At 36.0% G+C, this 18,004-nt stretch overlaps 1 protein-coding gene across 1 annotated transcript in view; it reads right to left on the reverse strand.

Annotated features, from left to right (window-relative positions):
• Positions 1–519: 519 nt before the first annotated feature.
• The window catches only part of LOC145675809 (uncharacterized), a 36,936-nt gene continuing 19,451 nt past the window's right edge, over positions 520–18,004 (reverse strand). Inside the window, exon 3 of the mRNA XM_081746520.1 lies at positions 520–5,443. Within this exon, the coding sequence (XP_081602646.1) occupies positions 5,379–5,443 (65 nt within the window). The 3' untranslated portion in view covers positions 520–5,378. The remainder of the gene's footprint in view (positions 5,444–18,004) is intronic.

Here is an 18,004-nt window from a genome sequence, read left to right on the forward strand (position 1 = left end):
TCTTGGCTCAGCCTGTTACGGGGTTCTGTTGGAAATCTTAAGCCCACTTGCTTAGCCTACTACGGGGTTCTGTGACCACTAACCTCCTTACTGCTTGCCACAGAACTTTGGGGACTCCTTCGCCACTATGCCTAGCCTGCCACAGGGATTTGTGGAGATTCTGTCCGCGATCTCAGGGTCAAGGACTACCTATTCTAACCTAACAAATCTAGAAGAGAATAACTTTGTAGTATTTCTGTAAATACTGTTATTTAGTGAATTTTATAATAAAAGTCGGTAGTGGCAGTCGATTCCGGACACACGCTGCTGGCTCTACCTATAACCTATCTGGGACAGTTTTAAAATATACAAGCATTTGAAAGTAAAGTTATTTGATAGAAGATTTACAAGTGCTAGTTAAAGCTTTTTAAAACAAATCAAAGAAGTGACATCAGCACAAGATATGTTAAATTTTTTAAAAGGAGAACAAGTATTCAAAATATTTTTACGATTTTTAATTAGTACACCACCACTTTAGGGATCATAATCTATTAAGCGTACAACATAGCAAATACAGCAAGTTCAATTGTTCAACAAAATACTGTAACATTAGATCAGTTTGAATGAATAAATACAGCGAAACCTATGTTGGCCACCATCGGTTCCATTGAAAAGTGGCCAAATTACAAAAAATAAATATGATTGGTGTATTTGTAGAATAGAATTTTCAGTATTATTTGATTGTGAAATTTTAAAAAGCAGTAGCACGACAGTTACTTTTAAATAGTGTATATGGAGTAATCATAACAATATACAGTACTAGCAAAAAATACTAGAGTATATTTAATGTATGTACTTTTTTCTTGAAAAGTAGTCTGGTACACTGAATTATTCGGATGGAAAACACTATCACACAAATATCCATAAAACCGAAACATATGTACTCAGTTTATTGAAATTGGTATTGTAGCACACTGAGTTATTCAGATGATGTCAAGAAAAGCAAAATTATAAATTCAATAACTTATATGCAGTTTATATGATTTTTTTTAGGCAATGACAAATATTTTCTGCAGATATCCTTCGAAAAGGAGCAAATCAGTTCTTAATAACAAATTTATTCATGCTGGTTTATTCTAGACGTACGTCTTTTATTCTTTTTTGCACATATGCACATTCTAATTCTGTAGTAACTACCTCTTGTTAATGAGCTACAAGTGTTTCCCTTGGAGCGAAACATGTTTTGAGAAAATCTTAAGGACATTCATATCTCAAAACCTCCGGTACTTTTCGACAAGCAGTCAGCTGCCAATAAATGACAATTGAGATGGTTAGCTTTAATCTTGAGAATTTCCGGAATAACCAAGGCTTCCCACTGATGAAAGAAGCCGATATAGCTAATGGTTTTACCAAAACAGACAGGGTAAACAAATACGTACAATCATTTCCTGAATTCCTGTCCGTACTTTTTCTTATTTGCACCTTCCTTCACCACCCCTTTGTCAGGGCAGTGTTCTGGCCATTGACCTCCAAGAACAAATCGTGGGAATCTATGCTTCTCTGTCTCGAGTAACAAATAAGGAATGCTTGGCTCTCATACGGGTATACGAAAGAGTTAAGAAATAAACTAAACGTATTTGCGTTCCCAAGATACGCAGGTAAATTTATTATCAACACAGGATAAACATTGCTTCAATGCGGCCAAATTCCAAGGTAGATAGGTGGCCAACTTACAGAGTAATAATAAGTAACGAATGTCTTATGGAAAAATGCAGGTTTAAGACGAACTAGGCCAAGATAAGCAGGTGGGCAAGTTGAGAGGTTTTACTGTATTAGTATTAATAAACAATAAGACAGTGATAGAAGCAAATTTGAAGATGTATTAAAATCATTACAAAATACAGATGTAAAGAAAGACGAGCTTGAGGTTTTAACTCTCGGGTTAACATTTTTGAAAGAATGAACATAATGAAGAAATTGATACGATTAACAATAAAATATGAAAAAAAGTACAGAAATTAATAATAATGTAGTCGTTCTATTTAACACGGAAATTCCTATTTCCGAGTTCAATAAATATAAATCTAAGCTCAAGCAGCAAGATATACATTTAATTTGCCAGTTAATAATTAAAAGTATGAAAAAAAAGTATCTTTGAACTATTCAAATTTTAAACTCATTTATGTTTTTGAGTCAGGGAATATCATTATTATCGAAATAAATCTTTAGCCACATCATTCTATCCATATAAATGACATAAAAATTAATAATAATAATTTGACACTCTAAGGAAAACAATATTATTTAATTCGATTTAGTTAAGACAAAATTCCAGATGTGAAGAATTAGGTTTATTCAAACTGGAATTCTTCTCCAACGCTGCCTAAACATCTTTTTCATTCACACTATATTCTTTTACCCCTTGTTTTTTAATATCCTTCACTCGTTTATCGTTCCAATTAGTTAAGTTTTTTCCACTTCTCTCAACATATGATTTTCCGAGAACTCAAGTATAGTTTTAATTTACCCTTCTTTAGTAATATCTGTGTTTCTGCTCCTCGCAATGCAATACTCTACTTCTTAGTCCGTTTCTTAACTCTTGACTCAGTGACTCACATGGTTGTTTCTCATAATTATCAGCACAGTCAACTTGAGGATGTTTCATAATTTCTCCCATTGATTTCCGTTTATTGTTTACATTTAATATCTTCGTTACTAGTATAAGTTAGTTTTTGAAAACTAATTAAATATTCCTCTTTCGCTGTCAAACTTTATAATGCTCGAAGTCTAAATATCCCGTCCACCATTTTTTCAATTTTTCCATTTTTATTTTCGTCTCCAATCACGTTGACAGCTCTCCTGCACGTTTTCCTCCATCGTGTTAATTTTCGATTGATATTCCGCAAAAACCAATATCATCTGAAAAGTACTAGCCCTAGTATATGGCCTATCCAAATATCCATGTTTCGGAATGCTGTGGTACTTCCGCAATAATTTTTATAGAGGTAGTTGTTGAGTACTTCTAATTATATGCCCGTAGACAAACTCTCTCTATAAAAATTGTTGCGAAAGTACCGTAGGATTCTAAAATGTGTATGTTTGGATAGCGCACACATCAGTTCCTAAGGAAGTCTTGGTGCGACTGCGGTAGGTCCCATAGTTTTGGAGCTATGGACTTTTAAATTCATTTTTTCATGTTTTCGTCAGCCAATAACTCCGAAAGGAAGTATTTGTGCACCCAACTTGGTCTATATTTTTTGTCTTATCTTGACGTCTGGAATCACCTTCCAAACGTTGTCGGTAATGTGAAACACCATATATATAATTTTCTAGCGCAGTACATGCATTTTTAATTTTCAGAAAATTTGGTGGAGGGTTTATTATTTTAGAGGACACAAACATGAATCCATACACAGAGGAGTATGCGCATGAAATTCTGTTATACTATTGTTAAATACAATCACAGAAGCTTTATTCTCAGTGCCACGTTTCGTCTTCCTTTAGTGCACTGTTGAGAAGTGGAACCTGAAATTTGACGTAATGCCTTAACGTACTCTTCAGTTAAGTAGAGTCTTTAATTTATGCGTTAAATCTGGTAATGCTATTTAGACACCGGTCACACAAATTACGTTCCTCGAATGATTCTGTAACGTACGAACCTAATAATCATATTTTGACTATAACTTTGTCACCTATGTTTAGTGCAGAACGTGAGCATTGTTGAATGAAATTCTTCGAAACATTTCGCCAAACTAATTTGTTTTCATTGCATTATTTAGTCTTTCAAGATGCATATGTTCTCTGATTTTAGGAAAAGACTTAAAGCACTTGTGTATGCTTTCCACACTAAACTAGGGAAAATATTTCTTTATTCAGGCAGTGAATGTTTTCTAATATTTTAGGTGCGCGTATGTAGTTATTTTAATATGTTTTTAGACTGTGAGTTTTCTGAGTATATTTTCGTGTAAAAACCTAAATATATTAAGACCAGCCGTGTGACTTCTCTAATGTATGAGTTAGCATATGACGATTTAAATACGACAGTTGATAGAAAGCCTTGTCACATATATAGCAGACGTGCGTTTTGTTAATTGTATGAATTACCATATGCTTCTTCAACTTTGACTTTTGGCTGAAAGCCTTGGCACAATGTAAGCACTTATGTGGTTTCTCCAATGTATGAGTTAATATGTGCTGCCTTAAATGCAGTTTTAGTAAAAAAGCCCTTCCACAATGATGGCAAATGTTGGACTTTTCTGATGTGTGAGTATGGATATGGATTCTTAAAGAGGATTTCAGACAGAAGGCTTTGCCACAATACTGGCAAATACAAGATTTCGCCAATGTGTGTGTCACCATATGTGTAGTTAGACTCGATTTAAGCGCGAAAGCGTTTCCACACTGCTGGCAGATGTGCGATTTCTCAGACGTGTGAGTGAGTATATGGCGTGCTAAATTTGATTTTTGGATGAAAACCTTGCCACAGTGGTGGCATGTATGTGACTTTTCTAACGTATGAATTAGCATGTGTTTCTTTAAATTTGATTTTTGTGAACAACTCTTGCCGCACTTTTTGCAAATATGTGGTTTGATTAGTGTATGAGTAAGCATGTGGTCACTCAAATCTGATTTAAAATGGAAAGCTTTTCCACAATGCTGACAAACGAAAGATTTCTCTGAATGAGTTAACGTGTGTTTTGTTAGAGCATTCTTACGTGCAAAGCTCTTCCCACATTTTTGGCATGTGTTCGGTTTCTCTAATGTGTGAGTTAGCATATGATTTTTTAAGGTTGATCTTTGACGAAAAGCTTTCCCGCACAGCCGGCAAACGTGCGATTTGACTAACGTGTGAGTAAGTACGTGAGAACTTAAACGCGATTTTTGAGTGAAAGCCTTTCCACAATGGTCACAAATAAAAGACTTTAATGAAGTATGAAGTAGCTTGTGACTTTTTAAAGTTGATTTTCGGGCAAAAACTTTTCCACATTCGTGGGAGATTTGTTCTTTTTCTTTTGTGTGTATTGGTATATGTATATTTAAAATCGACTTTTTAGAGAAAATCTTGCCGCAATGATGGCAAATATAAGATTTAAATTTCGAAAGGCTTTGGCAGTTATATGATAACGGATTGGTTAAATCCTCTCCATACTGGTGATGAGATTCGCTATAACAAATTGGTCTCTCTTTTCTCTCAACTGAGATGTGATCTCTTGAATCCGAGGTGGTGGGCATCTTCCTATGAGAAACGTTTATCGTAGCAACTTGATCTAAATCTTTCTTGAGTGAGTGAGTACAGAATATCCTTTTGTTTTTTCCCGTTGCAGCTGCTGCCTGATCTGTACTAGTTGTGTCGTCCGTCCGGATGGAATTGCTCTCATCGTTTGTAAGAATATTGGAATTTAAACCAATATTATTAGCACTGTGGAGCAATCGTCAATTTGTTTGTCTTGATGAAGTATCTGTCCTGAAAATATTACAAATGACTTATTATTTCACGTATAAATGTAAATATAAAAAAAAACAACATTTTATAATATTACAACTTGCAACACAACCTGTGTGCAGAGCGCCTATATTGGAAAGCTCTGCATGGACACGGGCATGAATTTAGTCGTATTCGCGTATTACTTAATTAGTCGCAAAGTTATGAGTGGATTGGTATCTAGTCTATTTGCCTTCCGTCAAATAGCCAAGTCAACTATCGGATGAGTTTCAACCAGAAAGGCGAGTCGTCACTGGGGTTGGTGTGCATTATATGAAAATTGATTTCATAACACTATCTACGTAATGCTAGGGGCCATAACACAGCAACAACAGTAGAATCAACATAATCCAAACTTTAGACAAATGACTCATAATCATATAGCAATTCAATATTGTCAGAATTAGCGATTAAAATACTTATCAAGTAGAAACAATATTCGCTGAAGTAATATAATTACGGAAATGGGACAATGTTATTACCATTTACAGCAGCAATGAATTGATTATTGATGTCATATATATCAGTAAGTAGATAAAGAAGTCGATATGTCTCAAAAACAGTTCAAAGTTAAATTGAAGACTCGCTGTAGAAAACAATGTAAGTGCTGAAAGCAATAGTTACTGTAAGAGTAAAGACATAGAAAGTATTATTCCTTTGAAACATAACCTAGGATATACCCCATGCCGTAAGCGTGGGTGGACCACCGATGGGCAACCAGATAAATCTCGCCAAATATTAGAGGCCCCGCAACGGTCCCCGGTGGTCCCACTTCCGTTTTGAAAATTATACCACTAGCGGCCCACCAGGGGCAGAGACGCGACAAAAAGCCAATGAATAACAAAATTACTCCCCCAAATATGTTAAATCACCAATATATGTATTTTTTACATTAAGATATCTAAAAAAACACTTTAAAAAAGTAAAAAAAAGTGCCCCGAGGTGTGCGTGAACAACTAACCTTTGAATTATCAGACACGTGCTCTTCCCACTTGGCCACAGAGGCGATGATAAAAAAAAGTCGCTTGTAGAAGTATAAATCGTTGAGGTCTTTTTAATTTGGCTAATCAGAGCGCTTCCTTAACCGTGTATATTCGACGATAACAGTTTGGGATTTGATGAAATCCGCTTGCCATGTAATTTTATAACAAAAATGACGCGAGTGTATTCACTTTATTCCGTAGTTCTTACGTATTCACTTTCAAATGATCAGCGATAATTACCATCTAAATTCATAAAATCGTACGCAATCTTCTCAAGATTTTTCACTTCATGATGTAGAAGCAGGAGGTACACTTGATCCCCATAGCTCAGTTTAGGAACAATTCGTCACAAAAAAAAGTAATATATAATAATAGCCGCATGCACATGACCGGCGATAGTTCGTGTTGGTCCCTTCCTGATTCTCCGCGACGAATCGAAGGAGAGCGGACCAAAATGAAGTCTTCGCTGCTACGCGGTGGTAACTTCAATACCCCGACACGAGACATCTCTTTGGACTCGATGAAACCCATCCGCCAGTGGCACACTAGCGGCAGGCCTTCGACGCGTCGCTATAGCGACGATTGACATTACCGGCAAGTGGGCCACTAGGTGTTGACGACGTTTACGGCATGGGGTAACGAAGTATAAAAATCTAACTAAGGCATAAACGTATTTAAAAAATAAAATAAGTGGAAATATTTCAAGGTGGCCTTACATTGTTTTCTACAGCGATACAATATAATGTGTACCTTAGAAAAGATGAGAAGAATGAATCAAAAGATAACCCGGAAAAACAAAACATAATAAACCGTAGTGACGTATTAGTGACAAAGATTTAAAAAAAATCCAATTATTTTCGTTTGCTTTTTATAAATTTAAGAAAATCATTGTTGTATTTAATTAGTCAATTAATACAGAATTAGTTTCTGCATTTATTCACTTCCATTTTGTTAACTTCCTCCATTTTTCCCCGCATTACGTTATACTATGTTTAGCAGATTACCTTCTCAATCATAAATCGTTTTATAAACGTACGTATGTATTAGTTAGAGCATTTTTGAGAATCAAGTAAATGTGTAACACACGTTACTGCTTAATCAAAGTTATCTTAAAATGAGTGCTGATTGATATTTATTTTTCTATTTAAAGATCTATTACAGCTTATTCAACGATTAGTATTATAAAATGGCAATAATTCAAACACTGATTCTTTGTTCACTTTGAAATCAACCGCAAAGCTTCAAATACAAATCTAAAATTTTTAATATTTTATTAATCATTGACATCATATTTTCTACTTTGTAATAAATTTCGTCTATTAAATATTTCTGTAGAAGCCTTCTTCACACTTACCAGTCACTGTTCAATATATTACTTATATCCAGATTACCAGACTCGTATTATATGAATTAATTCCGTTGGCTCATTCTTCATAGTGTATCTACATTTGTGACTGTAATTTCCTTTTACATTTGTGACTGTAATTTCATTTAAAAGAGTATCAACAAGACTTCTCTGATTACGTAAACGTGATCAGTACGTAGTTCTCGATATGACATTACCAGAAAGGAGAAAACAATTCACGCTCAAACGTAAAATTTTGGTGATGTATGGCAAGGAACAACATGATTAATTTACAGTAAATCATATTCAAAGCAGTTTTGACGATGAGTCCTAAAAAATATCTCTTGGGCTTTTACTGATCTTTTAGATTTCTATTTACTGTAGAAAAATATCCTTAAATAATCATAACATTTGTACCTTATTTATGGGACTTTCCATGAGTCATCTGATATCAGTTGTACACCTTGTCTCAAAAAGGTTGAGCGCATTCTTTATTGGTGTTTCGAGGCAAAAATTTTCTAAGTCCAGCTTCGGGTATCTTCGGGAAAAAGTAAGCCAGGTTCGAACCTCCAAGCCAGCCTTTGCAATCGGGAAAAAGTTTGCAGATTTGTTTTTCTTCTTTTAAATATAATAAGACTTGTTACCAAGTGTTTAAAAAAGCAACATTGATTGAAATACTTAATGATACAATATTTCGAAACCTTTTTTTTTTAATGTCAGCACATGCTTGTTTGTCATTCAGCTCTCCATACGTAATGGAACATTTAAATACGTTAAAGAATCTTTCCATATGTAAAAGAATGCTCAAAGTTAAGAAATAGAACATAATTATCGCCTGAGTACTAAAATAAAAGTCAAAGTAGAACTGAAACAGCGTTTGTAATGGATATGAATGTCATAATTATCTTGAGATCCGTTATACATCGCTAGAAGCATAGTTCTAGAAGTCCTTGCGTTAGCTCATTGGTAAGCTGTCGGATTTCAAATCTTAAGGTTGAGAGTTCGAATCCCGTCTAGGTTAGTCCTTTTTTTAAAATTATATTTTCCACAATGCATGAAAAATTATATAAAATAATTACATTAGAATACATAAGTTGTGTATATATAACATAATCATTGCAGAACATAGTAATTATTATGTTTAAAATATAACATCTGAGATAATTTTCACAGTAGGTCGGTATTATATATGAGGATATAAATACAACTTAAGAAACTCGTTCAATAGCAATAAATAAGTTATGTAGTGTATTTATTTGCATCTATTTGTCATACAGATGTAACTTCTCAATATTCTCATTACAGCATGTCATTTACATTTGTGAAATTCAATATATTCCTACGGATATAGAAAGTGTATAAACAGAGTATCCATAGTCGTATCCTGCTTCAAGACACATAACTTTTCCCGATCCCCTTAACGTCACGGGAAGAAACACAAACTCTCTTTAGAACGGAATGTCGTTACTTAGAGTCTCATTCGAATACGTTGAATATGCTTTTGTATATTCATCTCTCTCTCTCTCTTTCGCTTTGTTTATGTGTGTGTGTGTGTGTGTGTGTGTGTTGCGGAATATCCCAAGTTGAATACAACATTTGCCAAGTATATGAGCATCATTGTCATCGAATACCAGAAATTGAAAGTCGTGTTTCTTCAGGTTGGGTTTGCGTGTTCATGTTAGCTCACTGGTAGAGTACGGACTTGCCAATAAAGAGGTCTGGAGTTCAAAGCCTACAGCTAATAATCATTCTTTTGTTAGTAGGATTGCACAGAAATCGGATACAAGGAGTGGTTTACTTCTAGAAATTTCAGAAGCGTTTAGGTAGCCCTGAAAAGGGCTGTTTTCGGGAGTTAAGGCGGGGACATTAATATTGTGTCCAAGACCCTTCTGAATTTATTACACGCTCCATTCTTCTGGGCATGGAATCTATTACATGGGTGACAAATCTATCTCCTTCCCCTACCTCCAGCCATGCTTCGGAAACAAGATGCCACAGGTCATCCTGAGTTCTTGGTGGATCTGCCTCAGGCCAACTTTCCCTTAGAGTACGCTTCACTTCTGCCCACATATTTTCCATGAGATTGAGGTCTGCTCCACGAGCCGCCAGTCGATTAAATCAATCTCAGGATGCCCTGCGAACCATTCCTGAATCACACGGGAAGTATGTATTGGCGACTGGTATTGCTGGAACTGAATTACACCATCAGGCTGAAATACTCGTACAGATAGCACCATGATATTACTGATAATGTCTAAGTACTGAGCATTGTCCAGATGTCCTTCAATTCTATGAAGCTGTCCTGCTCCGCGACTGGAAATCCAACCCCAACATAAAATAGATACATGGCCACTGCGATTGCAAGCAGCCACACATCCATGGTCATATCGGGTGCCTCTCGGACGATACACAAAACGGCGTCCCTCCTTTGATGTTGTGAATATGGGTTCATCTGAGAAAACTACGTTTTCTCAATTGCGACCCACATTCGCCTGTGCAAACGAGAGACGGTAAATTTTGTGGTCGTCTGAGAGTTATTCCTTCACGGCAGCAACACGGCCACGTAACCCAGCATGACGAAGCCTTCGCAGAGCTGTATGCTTTCTACCAGGAAAGAGAGAAACTTCCCTTAGCTGTCTAGACGTCCTTAGTGGGTCTAACCGGGCTTCGTTTACTAATCTCGCATCTTGGGCTTCGGTTGACACATGCGGACGACCAGGAGATCGTAAATTATCAGTCTGACCTGTAGCACCATATTTCCGAATCCATCGCCTTCCTGTAGAGGCCGGGACACCTACTCGCCTGCTAGCTGCAGTTGCAGAATAACCTTCCAACTCCCATAAAGTAATTACTGCTGTACGTCTATCCATAGTTACCAATGTTCTGAGCTGTGAGAAGGAAGCAATAGGTAAAAGCTAGTACCTGACGTGTGATTGGTTACTTGCACGACACGCCTATTGTGGGGAACAGCGTTGCCAGATCTAGCATAATGATGCTAGATCTAGCATAATTTGCATGTCTCTAGCACCTAGCATCTTGCTTTTAGCATCCTGCCCAAATCTAGCACAATTTCAGCAAGTTTATCAGAAAGCCGTAAAACCTGGAGATGAGAAAGAAGTTGGTCGTGGGAAGAAAAAGAACGGCAGAAATGTATCCTCTTCCATTGATTCATACAGTCGGTAAACCATACAGACAGTCTTATTTTCCGAAGTAAGTTCAAAACGTCTTTGGGATTTTTTGTGGCTCCACCCAGGGTTTTCTAATCCTTTAACTCCGAGGCATGGGCGGAGCTATGGGGGCCATTCTCCCCCCAACTTTTTGACAACTTCACCATCTTTATTTCTGACTTCATGATCATATTTATTCCTGAAATGACAGCTCCGAGACCGACCAAAAATCTGCCGCCCCCCCTAGCAGACGATTCCCAACTCCCCTTATGCTGCGAAGTAATTTTCTTTCAAAATATGTAAACAAAAACTTTGCATTCATTTATACGATATATACGCCATTGAGTCTGGCAACGACTGCATTAATTTAGCTGAGCTAAAATTTTGGTGCGTGAAATATTGCATTCTTGCTCTCTGTGTATTTTAAGTTACGTTATCGTATCTCAACTTCGTTTTTTTTAAACTCCTGAATTAGTAATTATGAGGATCTAGCATAATTTGACCGAATCTAGCATAAGTTCGATCAGGTTTTGGAATAATTCCGAGCTGTGAGTCTGGCAACGCTGGTGGGGAACGACTTGGTCAACGACTCGCGAAAGAAATCTGAAAATGGTGTGCCGTAATAATAATATCAAAAACAGTTTTTATAAAGGAATATTAATACATACGAAAAGCTGTTTAAAGAATGAATTGTTATACTGACTTTACACGTATAAAAACATATACCATATACCAAACAGATTGAGCGATATGATGATAGCTGTTTTGAGACAAACTCTTTCGAAGTCCAACTTCGGGTATCTTCGGAAAACAGTAAACTAAAGCTGCTGGTTCGAACCTCCAAAGCCAACCTTAGTAATCGGGAAACGATGTACAGATATGTTTTTCCTTCTGTTAAATATAATAAGACATGTTGAAATGGTATTAAGTGTAGAAAAAAGTAACATTGAAATACTTAATGATACAATATTTCGAGACTATGTATTCACACTCTCGTTTCGTCATTGTGATTTCCATACGGAAAAGAGCATTTACGTATGAGCTCAGTTATATTTCAGAAGCAGCTTCCGAAAAGCGGCCATGTTAGCTCAGTGGTACACCACCGAGCGTTTAATTTGTGAGTTCGATACCCGTTCAGGTGAAATTCTTTTATGATATTCTACTTTCCTCAATGCATGAAAATTATGTAAAATAGTTACATTACAATTCATCAGTTGTATATATCAGTTGAATATATATATTCATATCATCAGTTGTATATATCAGTTGAATATATATATTCATATCATTTCACGGCATAAGTAATTCTTACCTTTAAAATATAACATCTGAGGTATTGACAGAACCTCGGTGTGTTATGTGTGAATATTGAATACACATTTAAAAAAAATCGTGTAATAGCAATAAATAAGTTATGTAATGTATTTATTTGCAGCTACTTTCATCGCAGATAACTTCTCAATATTCGCATTACAGCATTTAGGTAGAGCATATCGAAAATCGGATCGTGGTCCAAGACAAAAAACTAGCTAGCCCCAAACTGTCACGTAAGAAATTCGCGAATCGCAAAAGTAAAGTGAAGAGATTGAGAGCGGTAATTCCTTAATCGCTCTCTCCTAACTCTCTCTTATCTGCATTTATACACATAAAAGTGTATGTATGTATGTTCCAACATAACTCATGTATGCCTAGGGCAGGGTTTCTCAACCTGGGAGTCGCGGCCCCTAGGGGATCGCGAAGATAGGCGGAAGAGATAAATATAGTTAGAATCTAATATTAGAAATTATTTTCAAATATTATTTTTAATTTTGTTCTGATAGGCATACTTTTGTTTTTTATACACACTGTAAAGAACAATAAAAAATAAGTCTACTGAACATTTTCAAAGGGTGTAGAATTCGTGTTACTATTCGGTTCAAAGTCTTGTCGTCGCGAATTCTGTCGAGAAATTTGAAGCTTAAAATATACAAAACGATAATCATGCCTGTTGTTCTGTATGGTTGTGAAACATGGTCGCTTACTTTGAGGGAAGAACATAGACTGAAAGTATTTGAGAACAAGATCCTTAGACGAATATTCGGACCCAAGAGGAACGGGAATGGGGAATGGCGGAAACTTCATAACGAGGAACTACATAATTTATACGGTTTACCCAACATTGTTAGGGTCGTGAAGTCTAGGAGGCTTAGGTGGGCAGGTCATGTAGCTAGAATGGAAGAAAGTAGAAACGCTTTCAAAATCTTGACTGGAAGACCAATCGGAAAACGACCATTAGGAAGACCTAGGCGCAGATGGGAGGACAATATTAAGATGGATTTCGCTGAGATACGAATACAAAGTAGAAACTGGATCCAATTGGCTAAGGATAGAAGTCAGTGTAGAGCTTTTGTGAACGCGGCATTGAACCTCCGGGTTCCATAGGCCATAGAGTTAGTTAGTTAGTAGAGTTGTTTAAAAATGAATTTAAATCAAAGAGGTATGATATAAAACTAATGAGAACTGTATATAGAAATACTAGAAAAATACACATGGAACAAAACCTGCACATTGAAATACAATTAAAATTAAAACCTAATGAGACACCTAAGCATGGTGTAATTTCACTAGTTCAGCAATGTCCGGTTCAATCTTCATGACGAACATTATCAAGCCATTTTCAACTGATAAGCGATTTCTTATCTTTGTTTTAATGTTTACCATAAAAAACACACTTTCGCACAAGTACGATATAGCAAATGGAATTATTACTTTTAAAGCAGCAATCCCCAGACCAGGATATTCTTCTCTCCTCATCAGGCAGAACTTGTCCAAGTCTTCGTTACAAAAAACCAGTTGCAAAGACTTGTCGCATGATCATTCTATTATTTGGTCAAGAAGTTGTGGGCTTAGATCGGATACGTTAATGGCCTCTTCAATGAAGGAGTTTAACATCCATCTTGAACCAGCACCTTCGTCGTTGGGAATATAGATATTACAGTTACTGTATCCACTGTCAGTGCCGGGCGCCGAAAAAAGGGGCCACACATTTCGGAGGAAGTGTGTTACTCATGTTAGGAAAGTGCATGTGCACATGTGTAAAATAGAAGGAAAAACGTAATAAAATGTGCTCAAAATTAAGGAAAGGTAGGGTTTATTTTGAAAATGTTATTGAGCTTCGTGCCAACCATGGTGGCGCTTCGTAGCTAGTCTGTCGACGTCACTCATATATACGGTGACATCGTACTATACTCTCGCCCCGGGCGCTGATTTTCCATGGCACTGTTCACTATAAACAAAAAAAAATGGATTCTACTATTATAGAAATAGGTATGTTAAAAATCCCACACAAGCTTATTATAAAAAAATTATAAAAGGGTCGCTGGCAAGAGCGTGTGATAAAAGGGGATCGTGATAGGAATTAGATTGAGAACCACTGGCCTAGAGTAATTTTAACCACATTTCTTATAGTTTCGAAAAGAGTGCTGTCGGGTTACCTATGGTGAATGGGAGGGGGATACATATAAAAGATTGGTAGAAAATGATCGATATTAGATTCATAGTTTTCGGGGTCGCTTAGATAAATAGTGAGACTTTCAATTTCGCTTAACTCCGATTAAGCTCTCATTAGTAGGGATGGGCACGAACGACTTTTCTTTGAAACTCGACTCGACTCGAAACATACATCTTTGAGGTCTACTCTTGGACTCGGCGCGAAAAATATCTTCCAACTCGACTCGGACTAGAGTCAAGTCGAACCAAAACGAGCAAAATCCTGTGTGTAGTCCTACCTGGACAATACATAGACAATAATTATTCTATCATCAATTATACTACTATTACTACAAATAATAATAATAATAATAATAATAATAATAATAATAATAATAATAATAATTATTATTATTATTATTATGATTATTATTATTATTACAACACCGTGTACAAACATGAACAATAGATGGTTAGTAAAGGAATACTAAAAGCTAGTTGAATGCCGACGTCGGTAGTCATGAACTCCACAAGGCAAAGACATCGTTCATTACTCTAAGCTGTAAGCGTCGGTGGACTACAGATGGTCAACTATTGACCTCTCGCCAGAAATTGGTGGCCCCGCAGCGACGATCCGTGGTGGCCCAAGTTCCATTTTGAAAACCAAGTTCCATTCCAAATGCCCCATTGGCCCACTGTGATCCATCAACCATCGTGATCCACTCTGACCCACCACCAACTATGAACCACTCTGAACCATTGTGACCAACTCCGACCCACCAAAACCCATCGACATCAACTCTGACCGATGGCCCACGTCCTCCTCTCAATTGGCTAAAGAGGTTACACTTGTAATAAAACAAGACTGTGAAATTATCACTTATCGGAGTTTGAATTTCTACCGTTAATGGCTCAAGCACCTCTCTGTTACAATACTGGTGGGTCTGACCTTTACGATATATAATGGCAAAGTGTTTCTCATCTTCCAAATTAAAATGAATTTAAATTTATCATATATAATTATTTCTTTGTTGCCTTACAGACACATTTCAGTAGAAAATAGGGTGAAATTTGAAAGTTTCAAATCAAGGAAAAGTAGACCAACGTAAAAAAACCAGAGAGAGAGAGAGAGGGAAACTAATTTTCTATATAATTAAGCATGCCGTACTAATTGAAAATGCCCATGTAATTAAGTTTAGAATACAAATTTTATGGCCATTTTTTTCTAACTTTATGGCTTGATTGCCTTATGCTCGGAACGCTCCATATATTAAACACCAGCTTCAGCAATTATAAATAGAAAGCAGTGGGTATAAAATTCAAAAAGAACTTTAATTTGCATTACTCAATTTGTTTCTCAACTAATATCAATCGTTTTCGATTATTTTTACAAATCAACCCACTACCAATTTCCAATATATAGAAAATGCACCCCCGTCCCCCCGTTCATAAAAGATAATTTTAAAAAATGCCAGGACATATTCTCTTTATTTTTAATAAAGAGTTATATGCTGAATTTCAGCTCTCAGTTGAACGGCTTGTGAGATACTCAATTTTTCGCTCATGTGGTTCGGATTCCACGTTAATCAGTAGGTCCACGTCTCATATAGCCTCGCTGCTGAAAGGGACGCTAAACTAAACTCAACTCAACTCAATTTTTCGCAAAAATTCGGACTTCTACTCCCCCTAAGGATATGTATTATAATGAAAGTGACACGCGTATGGTAACTTCCCAGTTGGGATTGGAGCCTGATTATATACTAAACGTCAATTTATTTGACTTTGCAATTTGACCGTGATGATTAAGCAGACATAGTTACTTTCAATTTTTTATGATACATATCCTTATTTCATATGTTACAGATGATTCAAAAATACTTTTTCAAGCAGTTAGCTCCTCTAGAATCTCTCAGGCTGCATCCCAAAATCCAACTCCTACTATCCTATGACAATCCAAAAGTGACTGAACTGTTTTTATTAGGAACAAATGACAAAAGAAAAATGGAGATCTTGAAAGTAAAATGTAGAAAAGCTCGGTGCCCCCAATAACTACATATTTCTCCGCCCCTTCGTCCCGAACTTAAAAATAAAACTTAATTCGAATATGGTTAATTAGTGAATTTATTACAGTTAAATTCCATTCACTACATGCTACAGCTACAACTATGTAACAAAAAATAACAACTGTGAAACATGTTCTGAATTACTATTAGATTTCTTACGCTATTATTAAACATATTAGAATAGTAAAAGAGGATTGTTCGTGAAATAGTATATTTGCTCTTGATTTATAACTTTTTCATACGGAAAAAAATAAAATATTATTCAAGTTTTAAACTTTGCACTCTGCAAATATGTTGCCCTCTAGGCAATGGGACTAATGTGAAATGTGGACTATTGTGGACTAATGGGAAATGCTGCACTGTTAGCGGCACTGAAAACTTACGATTCGATTCTAATATCGAATGATTTCGATATCTTTATGTCGCTACGTAACTACCCTGGGTGCTAATGGGAGCTTAGTTGGACTTGAATTGAAAGTAGAATCATTCACCTAAGCGACCACGAAACTATGGATTCGATACTAATATCGACCCGTTTCTAGCATTTTTGATATGTATCCCGACAGTACTCTTTTTCCAGACTGTAAGAAATATAGTTAAAATTGCTCTAGATATATCAGAATTATGCTGAAATACACACATAAATCCACTTTTATATTCTGTATAAATAGAGAGTGAGCGAGCGAGTGAGGGCGACTGAAGGCATCACCACTTCCACATTGCAAAAGCATATATCAGGAATTGAATTGAAAATCTATGTAAAGACTTTCTGCTGTGGCATGCTTCATAAGGACATTTCCAGTCTGCTCACGTGACCTTTGGGGTTCATGAATTTTTTGTGAGCGTTCCGACTTTGGATTCTCTGTTTAAACCTTCGGTTTATGCATCGAATAACTTTTCAAGAACATAAATGACATTCTGTATTATGAATGTTGAGAATTACCCTCTATATGACAAATAGCTGCAAATAAATACACTACATGATTTATTTATTGCTATTGAACGAGTTTCTTAAGTTGTATTTACATCCTCATATATAATACCGACCTACTGTGAAAATTATCTCAGATGTTATATTTTAAACATAATAATTACTATGTTCTGCAATGATTATGTTATATATACACAACTTATGTATTCTAATGTAATTATTTTATATAATTTTTCATGCATTGCGGAAAATATAATTTAAAAAAAGGATTAACCTAATCGGGATTCGAACTCTCAACCTTAAGATTTGAAATCCGACAGCTTACCAATGAGCTAGCACAAGGACTTCTAGAATTATGCTTCTAGCGATGTATAACGGATCTCAAGATAATTATGACATTCATATCCATTACGAACGCTGTTTCTGTTCTACTTTGACTTTTATTTTAGTACTCAGGCGATAATTATGTTCTATTTCTTAACTTTGAGCATTCTTTTACATATGGAAAGATTCTTTAACGTATTTAAATGTTCCATTACGTATGGAGAGCTAAATGACAAACAAGCATGTGCTGACATTAAAAAAA

This window comes from Thermobia domestica, chromosome 18 (assembly GCF_964235325.1).
Source record: "Thermobia domestica chromosome 18, izTheDome1.hap1.1, whole genome shotgun sequence".
In the NCBI taxonomy this organism is placed as follows: Eukaryota; Metazoa; Arthropoda; class Insecta; order Zygentoma; family Lepismatidae; genus Thermobia; species Thermobia domestica.